The 14,399-nt window shown below is 33.0% G+C and overlaps 1 protein-coding gene across 1 annotated transcript; it reads right to left on the bottom strand.

The window, feature by feature from the left end:
• Nucleotides 1-9,190: 9,190 nt before the first annotated feature.
• Nucleotides 9,191-14,399, bottom strand: LOC124629851 (putative fatty acyl-CoA reductase CG5065). Its single transcript, XM_047163455.1, has 10 exons — nucleotides 14,219-14,399; nucleotides 13,673-13,789; nucleotides 13,171-13,293; nucleotides 12,687-12,812; nucleotides 12,305-12,452; nucleotides 11,877-11,978; nucleotides 11,118-11,304; nucleotides 10,612-10,718; nucleotides 9,886-10,015; nucleotides 9,191-9,547 (listed from the first exon to the last, which is right to left on the bottom strand). The coding sequence occupies exons 1-10, from the start codon at nucleotides 14,303-14,305 to the stop codon at nucleotides 9,322-9,324; spliced, it is 1,353 nt and encodes a 450-aa protein (XP_047019411.1). The 5' UTR covers nucleotides 14,306-14,399; the 3' UTR covers nucleotides 9,191-9,321.

The raw sequence follows: 14,399 nt of genomic DNA, 5'->3' as shown, positions 1-14,399 counted from the left end.
GCCGTAGCCGATAATCGGCTAGGAGGACATCATCATCATCACTTGCTGTGGGGTAATTTTATTATAAATCTACTTCTCAAAAAAGTAAAGGTTCTCAATCCAAATGCTTGTTTATTTTATTTTTAAAAGTATCAATTCAAGATATCATAGGGTTGAACCAAATAATTGTTTGTAATAGCAATTATCCCAGCCAATTGATCCTACAGTTAAGCTAAAGCAATAGTCCAGGGTTAACTTAATAAACCCCTTGGTTATAAAATCAAATTAATACTGGTTTTACTGGGGCGGGTTTACAAGCTTATTACGCAAATAACTATGGCAATGAAGATTAAAACTAGATATGTCTATTTTCATGAATATTAAACAATGTAAAAAAAAAAAACCAGTACATAAATACATTTTTTTCAATTGCGTGTAAAACAACACACATGTATGTTGAACTTAACTTTGTAACACAAATCAAACTGAACGTATTATATTTTCTAATAATTGAAATGATTATAATTGTACCTTTTGCATAATAAACATGGAAACATCGGTTCTAATTAATAGTAACTCTCTATACTAATAAATGAATGCTAAAGAGTATGTTCGTTGGTTTGAACTCTCAAAAAATACTGGAACAGTTTGAAAAATACATATAAGGAGATTAGAACCACTGCGCAGGACTTATTATAGTGCACAAGCATTCGCGCTGACATAGGTGCACTCACTTTTCCTTCCCTCTAACTGGACCAGCAACGAGGCATGAAAATTTTACTTCAGTATTAAATAGCAAAATTATTTATTGAAGAAGCTCATACTAGTACTTTTTACCGCCCACGTTTTTTATAGTATGCGTCCTAATTACCACGGAACGCGAGCGAAACTGCTGGCGGAAACTAGTATTCCATAATAACATTTTGGTTATTTGAACGCATCTATTAGTTAAAGCTTGGCTTAATCATACTAAATGTCGATACGATTCATTAGTGATGCGCAAAATCGATTAATTATATTCGCTTCGGTGGGCGTCTAATGGGCTTAATTTTTCAAGAGTCAATCAACTAAAACACTATTAAGTACATGTGTTATATATAACTTTTCTTGTGTAGGTATACTACATTATAATAACTCAAACATCGGGATAGCTATCAGCCTACAGTTTGGCTTATTGGTAAGTATAATTACCCAAAAAGGTCGCACTACACAGGGTTAAGGCACGCTGAAAAATATTTCATTTACCTAATTGAAAATCCTTTGCCATCCAGCGTGGCAATGCAGCCAGCCTTTTGGACACGATCCCAGCTGACAGCGATGCGGATGAATATTTTGATACTTAGTTTTAATATTTCCCTATAATAAGATCATTTTGTAAAAATAAATTGAATATAATAAAGTAATAATAAAAATTAAAAAAAAAAAAATGAAAATTAAATTATGAAGTCCTAACATACCTAATCGCAGAATTTATGTGTAAATTGTTTTCAGTTTTAACTTTTGTTAATGTGAAAACAATAATGGGAGTTACTGATTCTTCGAAAGAGATAATTGGGAATATAAATTTGGGCAAAAAATACAAAGTTATAAAGGTAGCTAGCTGCATTGTTTTTTGACATCACTTTCATCATAATGAATAGTCTTTTGTCAGTTTATAACAGATCGCAAGTGTGATCGTTAATTAAAACGGTGTAGGTAAAACGAAGCGTATCCATTCATTTTTTTATATTTATTTGCCTCGTATTCAGTCGTCAGATATGTGACAGACACAGAGACTTCGTTTGTTTTATATTGAACTGAATCAGAACGCCTGTCGAAATATGCACAAAGGGGTATACAGGCCAAAAATGTTTTTCGGTGACATTCCTGGCCGATGAAAAAGATTCGACAACTATTTTGTAAAGAGCTGCAGAATAATTGATTGGGCTGTGTGCTGGTCTCATGCTAGCCACTGATGCAAATAAACGCAGAGAAAAAAAAGTTGTAATGTAAAGCAAAGTCAAAATCACATTCATTAATGTTGACTGTATTGAGATACATATATCTGATGATTAGATATGTAGTAATTTAAATAATTCTACTAAAATTATATTGACCTAGCCATTTTCCCGCAGTTTTCCCTGTATAACATGGGAACTACTGCCATAAAATATCGCCTATGTTAATCGGGAAGAGTGTAGCTTTCCTACAGGGAAAGAATTTTCAAATTGGTTCATAGTTTTGAAGACTTTAGAGGACAAACAAACAAACAAAAAAAAATCCCTCTTTATTATAAATTACTAATATAGATTAATTTGTAGGTACGCCTTTCGCTTATTGACTACCCTGTAATCTTAAAGCAATTTTATCTACCTCCTCTTAAATTATTAGTCAAAAGATATAACATAAAATATTGATACACTTCTTAGAAACAAACATCGTTCAGTCCAAGGTCTGGATAGATCTAGACAAGGCTATAATTATTATTTGTTAGACTCCAACGTGTCTAGCCTTCAGACTTCAGACGATCATACTCTTGGGAAATAGAAATCGACAATCGGATCGTTAGGTATAGGTTATAAATGTATTAGTTATATTGACACGTTATGTTTGATTTGATAAATGTGAATTTAATAAGTGGCTATCAATAAGTTTTTTAAATGTTTTACATATCGAGAGATGTTAAGGCCATGTTTTTGTAAGGAATTTCAGTAATTCTGATATAAAATTATTACCATATTTCCACCAATTAAAGACGTGTATACGTATTCCACCAGTTAAATGTCTCGTAATAAGAAAAAAAAACTGTTTAAAAATCATGATAATGAAAAATGAATTCAAAAACAGTACCTAACATAGTGACACAAGAACTCAATTATGACTCACATAAAAAAAAATACAGTACATTTTCCAAAGCCAATAAAGTTACCGGACAGCAATGAATCTAAACTTTATAACATGAACAGAAGCAATCTTCCATGTTTATGAATATTTAGTAGCGTTGCTACAAACACGTTTGCAATTTATTTTATTTTTTCACCTAACTACATTTAGGTGTAAATAAATAAAGTCAGTAGCGTGCTAGTTATTTCGGAGTGTCACTCGCGTGCCTGCTTGCCGGTCGCATCACGTACACGAACATAAATTTTGTCAATCCCACTGCAGCTGTATATAACAACTTTCCAATTAAAGTCCCGAAAAAATTGCAGAACAAACGTGTCGATGAATAGAATTTTCTATTTTTATGGAAAACTTTTCGAAAGATTCAAAATTGGCTTGGCTTTGACAAAGGCTGAGACAAACTTTTGTCATCTTTGTAATTTTTTCCAAAGGGGACAATAAATGTTATCGTTTCTAACATAATTTGAAAACTTTATTATCTATCTATTGATCTATTTTTAGATCGTCCATTCTGAAATTCAGACATCAGTTTAGATGCACTGCAACTAGCACTTTGAATTACACTCACTTCAATAAAACTGTTGGGGCGCCACCCAAAAAAATACTAGCAATGTAATTGTGCGCCTTTTTTTAACGACGTCAAAAATCATCAAATTAAGTCAAAAATCATCAATCCCGTAGCCCCGGCAGATGTACCTAAGTATGCGCCTTGTTTAAGCCAAAACCATACCCATTTTGCTATGTTAGAATGTATATATTGCTTTGATATAAATAAGTTCCCAACAATATCACATGACCTCGTACTGCTTAGTTCGTCGGTTTTATCATAATTCTTGTTTTCATCGAACTCCAGCTTTATAGAGAACTAAATATTTCTTGGAATATCTCAATCATTGTCATAACCACAATGAATGAAAAAAATAGGAACTTTCATCATATCAGTGGGGGCGTTGCCAAATAGTAACGATAGGAAGATTATTGTCAAGGTTTTCTGCAAATCTTAACCCAAGTAGATGTATTTTTAGAATGACATTAATAGATTTAATACAAGTATAATATTGAGATCATTTGCAAAAGGAATCGTATCAGCAATATTCCCTTAAGAAACTCTTTTCGTGATGTTTACATCTATTAACACTTCATTCAAATCATCAATTTTTTACTTATATGAACCAATTAGATGTATTTTTAGGATGACAGTGAATAGGCATAAAACATCTAAGTATAACATTGAGATCCTGTGCAAAAGTAGTCGTATCAGCAGTATCCCATTACAAACTCATTGCCTACATCTATTAAAACCTTTTTGAAGTAATCAAAATTAGTTTCTTACCAAAAAAAAAATATACACCACCGTGCCCCATATGTTTTCCCGTCTCACAACACAGCTACGCGTCCCACTTGTCGCGATATAAGAGGTAAAAGCAACAGAGGCACAAAGTCTGCAGACAGACACTTGATAGAAAACTCTAGGTGGTAGTTTCTCTTTGTTCCACGAACTAACTCCGGCAAAGGGAACTTGGCCCGTTCCGATGGTAATGTATATTTTTGTTTTGGTCTATTGTACCTTTTTTGAGGTATTGGTTACTGTTTGCAATGGCAAATGTGTGGGGACAAAAGATTGCCTAGTATGCTTTATAATAGAAAATTTTATGGATCTATTATTATTTGTTTCCTCTAGTCATCTTAACCAAACTTATTTGAATTTACTGAAAATTAATGAATTTACTTCTGTCAAAAAACATTAATGAAAACATAATATTTTTGGATGTCGTATTACTCCATATTCAGAAGTGATTCTTTATTATCACGTAGAAAGAAAGTTATATACAAGAAACGAGATACGTCTGACATATCGATGGCAACCAGGAAAACGTAACGAATTATCAAATTGATCTCTATGAAAAGATTCCTTACAAACCGAAAGTCATTATTCATCTTTTTCTGAAGACATTAAGTAAAAGCAATTCTTTTAGCTTTTTACCAAAATATATAGTATAAGTGAACATGTGTATTACAATTTATAATGTTACTTTATGAGCCAAATCCATGTTTAGGAATAATTAATCTCGTATATAATTGATATATTATATAGTTTAACTACCGTAACTAATAGTGTGTGTGCATTACGTTTATTGGTCCCAAGAACCTCTAAACAATAGGATGCCATTAACTGTGGGTACAGTTAACTGTGCGTACAGTTAATGTCATCTTCCTAAGATAATTCCATATATGAGATCTTAATTACTTTTATTATAAAAGTAGGACTTTCTGAACAGTGACCAAATTATTTCATTATCATTATCGTCAATTATTTTAGAAGAATTTACTGTTTCTGAAATAATTATATTATGGAAGTACTGAACAAACATCATAGTCCCTGGTCATAAACACCATATTTCGTTTCATAAATCAGTGATCTATCAATACTAACTTAAGGTTCTATAAATTAAGTAAACTCAATTAAAATGCCAGGACTTCACATCTAAAAATACACACTTGTTCGCAAGATTTTTACCTTCAAAATACGTCTAAAGAAAGCTATCACATGGTTCAGATGAAAGAACATCCAAACTTTGATGTCATGTCCAAGAAACATCGCACACACTACTACACCCAACGTAAGAAGCGAGATTGCTAAAAAAGAATACCGGTGACTTCGTCCAAAGGAAACCAAAACCATTAGTAGAACTTTCTTAGGGAAGTCATAAAGAAATCACATTAACTACTCGTCTCGTAAAAGAACGTATCTTAATTAAAAACATTCGCGATTCAATGTTTTTAGTATTTTTAAAAGATCTTTAACTAAAACCTACGTAAGGCTTAAGTTTTATTAGTCCCGTGTAATAGATGACCTGACAGATGATAGACTTAAGAAATGGTAAAATGAAATATTAAGCGGACAAAATAAATTGAAAATGAGACAGGAAACAACGATTAATCTCAATAGAAAATATTACTAAAAACCACAGCAGGAAAATGTTGTTACTTAAATACATAGGTATTTGATAGTACCTTGGAAAACATCTGTAAGATGTTTCATGGCCTCTGGGCGTCATAAAACTCAATAGCATTTATTTTTTGTCCAAACCATATTATTTCCTTTTAAAAATCCTTGCTTCATGTAAGTTAACAAGAAAATGTAATGTGCCATTCGGATAAGGTATTTTATACTGTATCTTGAACATGAATACAACAACAAAACAATAAGGAAAATGCATTTATTTTTCAGTAGTAATAATTTTATTCATACAGAATGAATTCATAAAAGCTCTCAAGAACACGAAAAATCGTTATCAATCAAATCATCTAATATTATTACGAGCATATTATATACAATATTGTTCATCAATAACTTCAATATTGGCAATTTGCAGATTATATTACTTATATTATCTCATATAAGTGCTCGACGATGCATGAAGCATAACCATTTCATTACATCGCTTGATAGACTACTTACTCAATCACTTTGATTCTTAACTTCAAATTACAATATTTACTGTGACCTAGTAACTGATTTATTGAACTAAAAGGACCTTTTAAAATCTCGGTCTTGGTTCCTTTTGGTTCGTTCTGTTGGTTCTCTGATTCCTTGAAAAATATACCTATAACTATTATGTACCTATCTTCAGACCACGAATCGGGAATTAATTTCCTAGTCGTAAAAGGGTTCGGCTTTATACGTATCTATGGGTTTTTAAGTAATGGTTCTTTTTAGTTGTAAGACGTCGCGACGTCAGGTTGAGTCATCCTTTATTGATTTGTTCTGTCTATGAAGAAGAAGAGTGTATTTGTCACTTTGGATCTCGTGTAAGTACGAATGGTAGGCGATATCAAGCGAAGGGTTCTGAGGTATGGATGACTAAGGCATACTCATATAATATGCTAAGGGTCATAATACTTGTATTACAAAAGAGAATAACCACTATTGTGTTTGATCCTGTCATTATCACGAGCTTTTATCGGAAAACTCAAATACCATGTAACGTAACATTAAGCCTGGATTCCATGAAGTATATAAAGCCTCAATCACCAGTAATATTGTCGATTCTATGTAAAACGGACTCTAGACAGCTACGGGAAAATTCCTATTTTGTTAAGTTCTATCTAGTAAACGATATTGTTTCTAAGACAAATATAATTTTCCAAAAACCGTCCGATTAATTGTTAAATTGACAGGAATTTATTTATATCTTCAAGTATAGTCTGAAATCGTATGCGAACAATGCTCAACCATGCCCCGCTACATATGTATATACTTAGGTGCAATTGGTCTTACTGGTGATCAATGGAGGAAGCAATATTCAGCAATGGATGTCTTATAGCTTAGATGGTAATGATGATAAATGATGTTGAAACAGCCAAGCCATAATGATCGAAAAACCTTTAATAGCAACCAGTACTTACTACTACCTATTTCTTTAACGACGTCAAAAATTATCAAATGACCTCTGTGGGTTAGCAGCGGTGAGGGAGTGTCAGACTCTTACTGACTAAAAACCGTCGTGTTCCGTTGTAGGCCTTTTATGTTCCAGGACCGCGGTAACTCTTTCGAACATCCCGCACCCCTACCTATTACACCTCTATTTTTCTTTACTTGATAAATAATCCTTATGTTACATGATGCCTACCACATCAGTTACATGTCCAATAGCGGAATAATTAGATTTTACAAACAGCTCACGCTCACAATATGAATTTAGCATCTCATACGACTGAGCTATGTCTACGCAAACCTTAATACTGGTCTGATACGCTCTGCATGGTAACGAGATACGGGCATTCAAATAGAACATTACAGTACGATGAAATACGTTTGAATACTGGCACTAACATGAGAATATTGAATGACGCCCGATGTTTAAAATCATTTATATGGGTGTAGATTTTTTTGGTGCTATTGTTTTACATATAAGTATGGTTTAATTTAATGTTACCATGGAAAAAGTGGCAAATAGTTCAACAATTGAGGCCCAACGTCGTCGACAACATTAAAGTACATTTTTTCTTAAAACAATTGTTCAATGTGAAAATTCATAATAAAAAGTTATTGTAAGAAAACTGTTTATGCTGTGGGTGAAAATGTTCTTCAGACAAAAGTTTGTAGGTACTCCTAATTTTCTTTCTTTAATTTAATCAACTATATAAAAGTCCTACAAGGTTAAATATTTATGTATCTATATCTAGTCAGTACATACTACAGAATATAGCTTTCAAACCAAAAACATAGACGCTAAAGTTGACGGATGAGGCTTTCACAAAGAGATTTTCACTCTACTTCCACGAAATCTTACTGGGAGAGAACAAACAACCATCAAGCTCCTTTGGAAACAAGTAAAGCCTCAACTCCCAGTACTTTCTTCACAATTTTCAACAGCTTTGTTCTTTGTTTAAATACTAAAAAAATTTCATTACTAAAATACAGATTAGAAACTTATGGTAGATCCGCACGAGACACAAGTCTGTACAAATATCTTTACGAACTTAAAGTTTGAGGAAAAATCTAAAATCTGTGTGGAAATATGATGACAAAATGTTTGTGCAGACTTTTCATTGGTTCAGACTTTTTATATGTTTGATTTTTTACGCAGACAAAATTCCAGCCACGTCTGTGTGAAGTTGGTTTGGACCCACCATAACTTCAAAATTGGAATACGTCAGTAAAAAAAACATCTTCATTAAGTATACGCTAATTCCAGGACATCTTCCTTATCTAGAGATGAACAAACCACGCCAATCTCACACAGAAACCGTCTTGTTCCCCAAGGAAAAGCTATGGACACAGATATATGTACATAATAAAGCTGTCACCATATCACACAATAGACCAGTGAGAACCAGTAGATACTAAACCTTCATTTGTTTTAACTGTGTTACCTGCATGAGTGAGATAGTGCGTATAATCCGGTGATTTAGTGAGCATTCCGCTTCGTTAGTGGGAAGCTGAGATCAATACGTAAATGTGTCATAGTGGGTACAGTTTTTGTTCGTTTTTGGAGAAATTGAAGTGGTGAAGATGAAAGTTGGATGGAATAATTTGTAGCAGGTGTCTTTTTTGAACAGTAAATGTTTTCTGAAAACAAAAATATAAACAATAGAGCCACATAATGTTGTTCTAAACTTCTAAGTAAGAATTACAGTATAGGGGTAACGCCATAATTATATACATGGTATTATCAATCTGAAATTAAACACAAAACCCAGATATGATTCCGGATACTGTGATAATGATTTGCTACTATTAAGTATAATGATACATATAAAATGCAGACAGAGTATATATTACTGGACTTACGAAACAATCATAATCTTTAAGAAATAAAAGCAATTTCAATAGAATCATAATTTAATTAATTCATGCAACCATCACACATATATTGTTAATATTGTTTCTAATATTAATTAATCTCTTCTTTTAATTAATCTCTACACACGATACAGACATTATTTTCTCCGAATCTATTTCTCGGGTTTGAGCAAATATTTCCTTGCTCCCAATACGTAATCTTCGAGGCAAGATACCCAATTAATCGTTTTGACGTCGAAATTAAATGCTTCTCTATCCACAGCTGACATGCTTTCTAGAAGATTCCTCACATTTCGGTCAGAAAACTTCCATTCGTTAAGTAAGAAGAATTTCACAGCATCTATGATTTTTTTTAGACGACCCTGAAGCTTCATTTGGCTGAAAATACGAATGTTTATGAGTGTTGTATTCGTAACATCTTCACGCGCAAACAGCTGAAATGATTATGATGAAACTTGACAGTCAACTTGACTGAAGTTCATGCCTACGTGAAAGTAAAATATAGGCTACTTTAATTAATGCGTGGCCGAAACCGTTGCCTAAAGATGTTAAGAATTAGACAAAGCTCAAACCATCAAGACTGTAGTCCTAATCAACCCTATTTTTATTTAGGTAAGTTTAGTAATAAATAAATGAAATAGAGGTTGATACATACATCGACATTTTACAAAACAATATTTTCAAAAATACATAATTAAGTTAAATTAGTTACTTACGTAGCTTTCTTTCTCATCAACATACACCAAAAGTCAATAATATACGCTGGTATAATTTGTAGTACGAAGGTAAGTATCTTGTATAGTATAACGTTCGGTGTAAATATTAGAAAGGGGCACGGCAACGAATCTGAAAGTTGAGAAAAATAGAAATAGATTAGTAGGCAGGTATGCACAATATACCGAACAATTTTGATTATTCCTTGTATTTAAAACATGGTCCACCGAACAAAATAACAAACTTCAATTAGCTTTAAGAAACTTACCGTCTTACCACAAAAACTTTTAAACGTCAGTTTATGCCTTGTCTAAAAAAATGACAAATTATGACGTTGACATATGGTTCATTTTGCAGCCAAAATTTTATTAGACAACTGTAAAACAGGGTTTAAAGTTTTTGTAGTAAGACCATTACCGTCTTACCACAAAAACTTTTAAACGTCAGTTTATGCCTTGTCTAAAAAAATGTCAAATTATGACGTTGACATATGGTTCATTTTGCAACCAAAATTTTATTAGACAAGTGTAAAACAGGGTTTAAAGTTTTTGTAGTAAGGCCCTTAAGGTCTTAAGGAACTGCAAAGCGACCCTCAAAATACACATAACCATTGACAATAATTATTTTGAATCGATTTCCAAAAGGAACGAGGTTCGCAAATAATATTTTTTTCCAAAAAATTACAAGGTCCTCAAATTAAATTGTTTTTTTTTTTTCAAAAATCTTACTTAACGAGTGTTTCAATGCTACTCTCCTACAAATCGCGCTGGCACCATCGCACGTGATAGGATTCGAAGGTCCAGAACAGCAGTTATATACTTTAATTTGTTTTGATCTGAAATAAAACCGAAGGAAATATCGATTAAATGCCACTGACAGCAGTTTACGTGAATGCAATAACTGCGGCCTTATGACATTGTCACAGACTGCTTGGAAAAGATAGTTGAAAACAATTCCTTATATATTTATAATAGAGGAACAAAAAACAACTGACTATCATCATGATTTTCTCAAGGAATTAGAGTCAAGGAAGTAGTTAAGGAAAGCATAAAGGAAACTAGTCATGTCAGCATCTGAGTACAAAGCAAATACATGTACTGAAAATATTATCACATCATAAATAAGATAGGGATCATTCGTTTTACGAATCCAATAAAAAATATGACTTGTTTTGATATGTAAGACGGCCTCAATAACCCAGCCTTCTCATAAAACACAAATGTCTGCTACTTACTTTTTACACTCCGTAGCGGCGACGATAATAAGGTTACTAACAATGTCAACTGGGATTAGATCTGTGATGTTGGTACCCCTGCCTTTGACCACCTTCAGGACACCAGCTGGCATTCCTACGAAGAGTCCTGTGGAACCATTCCAAGTGTCTATCCAACCGGGACACGGCTCTTTAAGGGCTGACATGACTGAAAATTTTAAAACAGTAAGTGCCTTCAAGAAATATGCGAGTAAAGAAGTCGTTTGGATAAACTTAAAGAAGTGTGTAATTTTTTTGATCATGATTGTATAATAAACGGTATACTTGTAATTTTTGTATTAGGTAACTATTTAGTAGTACAACTAATTTACAGTTATTCATTACCCTTTATTTTTTGATAAACCCATAACGGTTTCTCCCTGGAAAGGTGTTTTAAGAGTTTGCCATATCTATTTTGTAGAAACCTAATTTAGACACGTCCAATTTGGACAACAGGAAAATTAGATGTTTATTAAGAAAATATTATAATTTATTTATTGAGAGAATATTTTGCCATGCAGACGTCATGTTTGTGCGATATCATCGATCTATACTGATAAGATGAGCTAATTTCTTAGCATAATTTAAAAAGTCTGAACTCGCTATCTGACCGATTGGCCGTTGATTAGAATTTTCTTTAATTATTAGATACCTAAATTACATAGATAAATTAGACAGACTCTAAAGATTATTTCTATTGTCCTAATTTCAGAAATCATATCAAATAGGTTTTAAGGTTACCTATAGATGGTCTCACTATAGCAACTGGTAATTTCTCGCTTTGCTTCATAACTTGCTCTTCGGCAAATGCTTTGGAAAAAGTGTAAGTATTGGGTTTTTTTCCTGAAATCAAAGATAATAAGTTCTTCAATGATTAGCTGTTATTTGAATAATGGGAAGGTTACTTCTTAATTCTGTGTTGACATTTGGAACCGGTTATAGGTATATTGGACCTCTGACGCACGTGAGAGGATATATTGGAATAGAAAACTTAATGAACGTTAAAAAAAACTACTCATCATCTCCCGAGCCTTTTCCCAACTATTTTGGTGTCGACTTCCAGTCTAACCGGATGCAGCTGAGTACCAGTGTATTACAAGGAGCGATTGAAAAATGTAAATACTCTGTATATATTTCTTGTGTAGGTACTTGTTCGTGGAGGTACTCACCCAGGAACACGTCAATAATCCTTTCCTTATGGGAAAACGATTCAGCAACTTTTCTGGCGTCTTCTAACTTAATAGGCATGGGATACACGACTTCATCGATTTCCTTTCGATCCGAATTGGTGAATGCCGTCGATACGTGCACGAAGGCCTGTTAAAAATAATTTAGTGTACTCAATATGAAAGTATTTCAAGTATCTAAATAATCAATGATAAATAACCAATGTCTACCTAAATGTTATAAAACTGAATTCAGACACGTTTTACTGAATTAAACCAAGTTTTCATTCAGAACATTTTTTCAGTTAAAACATAAAGTACACGCATATCAGGTTTCCATAAACTTTTATCGATGGTTCTTGAACATCCCTTGTAATTTGCGTACCTGTAATTTTTTCAGACGGCGACATAATTCTATTACATTTTCAGTTCCATTTACGTTGATCCTAATGGCATCTTTCAGAGGCAGTTTGAATGCTACCGTTGCTGCTAAGTGAAAAACAACCGACACCTGAAAATACATGTATAGTAAATAAGTAAAAGGAATGCAACAGCTAAAATAAATGCCAAAACCACCAGCTGAAGTATAATTGTATGCAACGCATTTCTATAAGTGGCAAAAGTAAATGAACAAAATTAGAAAATAATTTAGAACATTATCTACTCGACTGCTAGAGTTCTTACTCAATTTCATCTTACGAGGATCTTAATTATAATTTCAACATACCTACTTCAAAAATTCTACAATTTAGTGTAGTGAAATTCTAAAAAAACACCTAAACAATAATTTAGACGCAAACCTTACTGAACAAAATACGCCTAAAAAAATACTCCGTGAAATCTATAAATAAATATTCCAACAGACAAACCTCGTCCTCCAATATATTTAAAACATTATCCGACAATCCGAGATTCGCCCTGGTAATGTCCCCAGTGATGACTGTAATTTTTTTGAGGTCCTCATTTCGGCGTGCTTTTAATCTGTCGAAAGCCTGGAAATATTGAAATGATATTCGCCAGAAATTCATAAAAATGACGCAGTTGTTATATATTTTTATGTAGTCGTGAGTATTAAATAAAATCTATCTAAATATGTTAATATTTGAGGACACATACCCTCAAATATTTTTATTAGTACGATTCTGTAAATTATATTGTATTATGAAATAAGTAACTATACTGAATAAAAAGCTTTATCAAACAAACACATCATAGACTTTTTAACAAAGCAATCTACTTTGATTGCAAACATCTATTCTCAACCCCTTGGCAGCAAAAATCGCGTTGCCAAGTTGCGTTTCAGCCTGTTCTACGCTTTACCCGGGTGGGCATTCAGACATATTAAACTCATATTTAAAAACCTATACTTACTGGCGTGCTAGTAATACGGGCCAGTCGCTCGCTCGCCTTCTTGCCATACTTGTCACGTACTAGCACATAAATTTTGTCAATCCCACTGCAGCTGAACAGCAACTTTTCTATTAAAGTCTGAAATTATTAAACTTGCTGTTTTGAATACTGTTTAGGAGCTAACTACGTGCATTCATGGTCTAAATGCTTGTGACTCTAGCAGTACCTACAAATTACATAGTTTCGAAGTTTATCACAATGTACCTCTATCCTAATAATATTATAGTCTAGTTAATTTTGCATCAGTAATTAATCTAAAACAGTGTGATCAATCTGATGGCTATCCTAAGAAGTCCATATCTATCAAGAGCCTCCTCAGCTTGTACAAAACCATCACAGCAAAGTTTATATTCCGCACAATCATAGTAACAATAGAATCTCTTTTGGAGCTAATCAACTTTTATTTACAAAAATTATATGAAAAGAAAGAGGCAGCAAATAATTATTTTAACTCAACATTTTTACAGTGTTTTACTTGGCTATTAGAAATCAAAATCAATTTCTTACCTTCCCAACGAATCCAGTACCACCAGTAACGAGCGCAGATCTTCCAGTATAAAAGGCTTCGACCCTTGATATATTGCTATCAGACATAATGAATTATTTCACCGCAAAATAAAATTATATCTCACTCAAAAAAAATTGCCAGCTTTAATGGCCACAACCGTCCATTTAGAACTAAGTAAGA

This window comes from Helicoverpa zea, chromosome 4 (assembly GCF_022581195.2).
Source record: "Helicoverpa zea isolate HzStark_Cry1AcR chromosome 4, ilHelZeax1.1, whole genome shotgun sequence".
NCBI lineage: Eukaryota > Metazoa > Arthropoda > Insecta > Lepidoptera > Noctuidae > Helicoverpa > Helicoverpa zea.
Note: the sequence above shows the minus strand (reverse complement) of the source record. Positions and strands in the feature narration are given on the sequence as shown.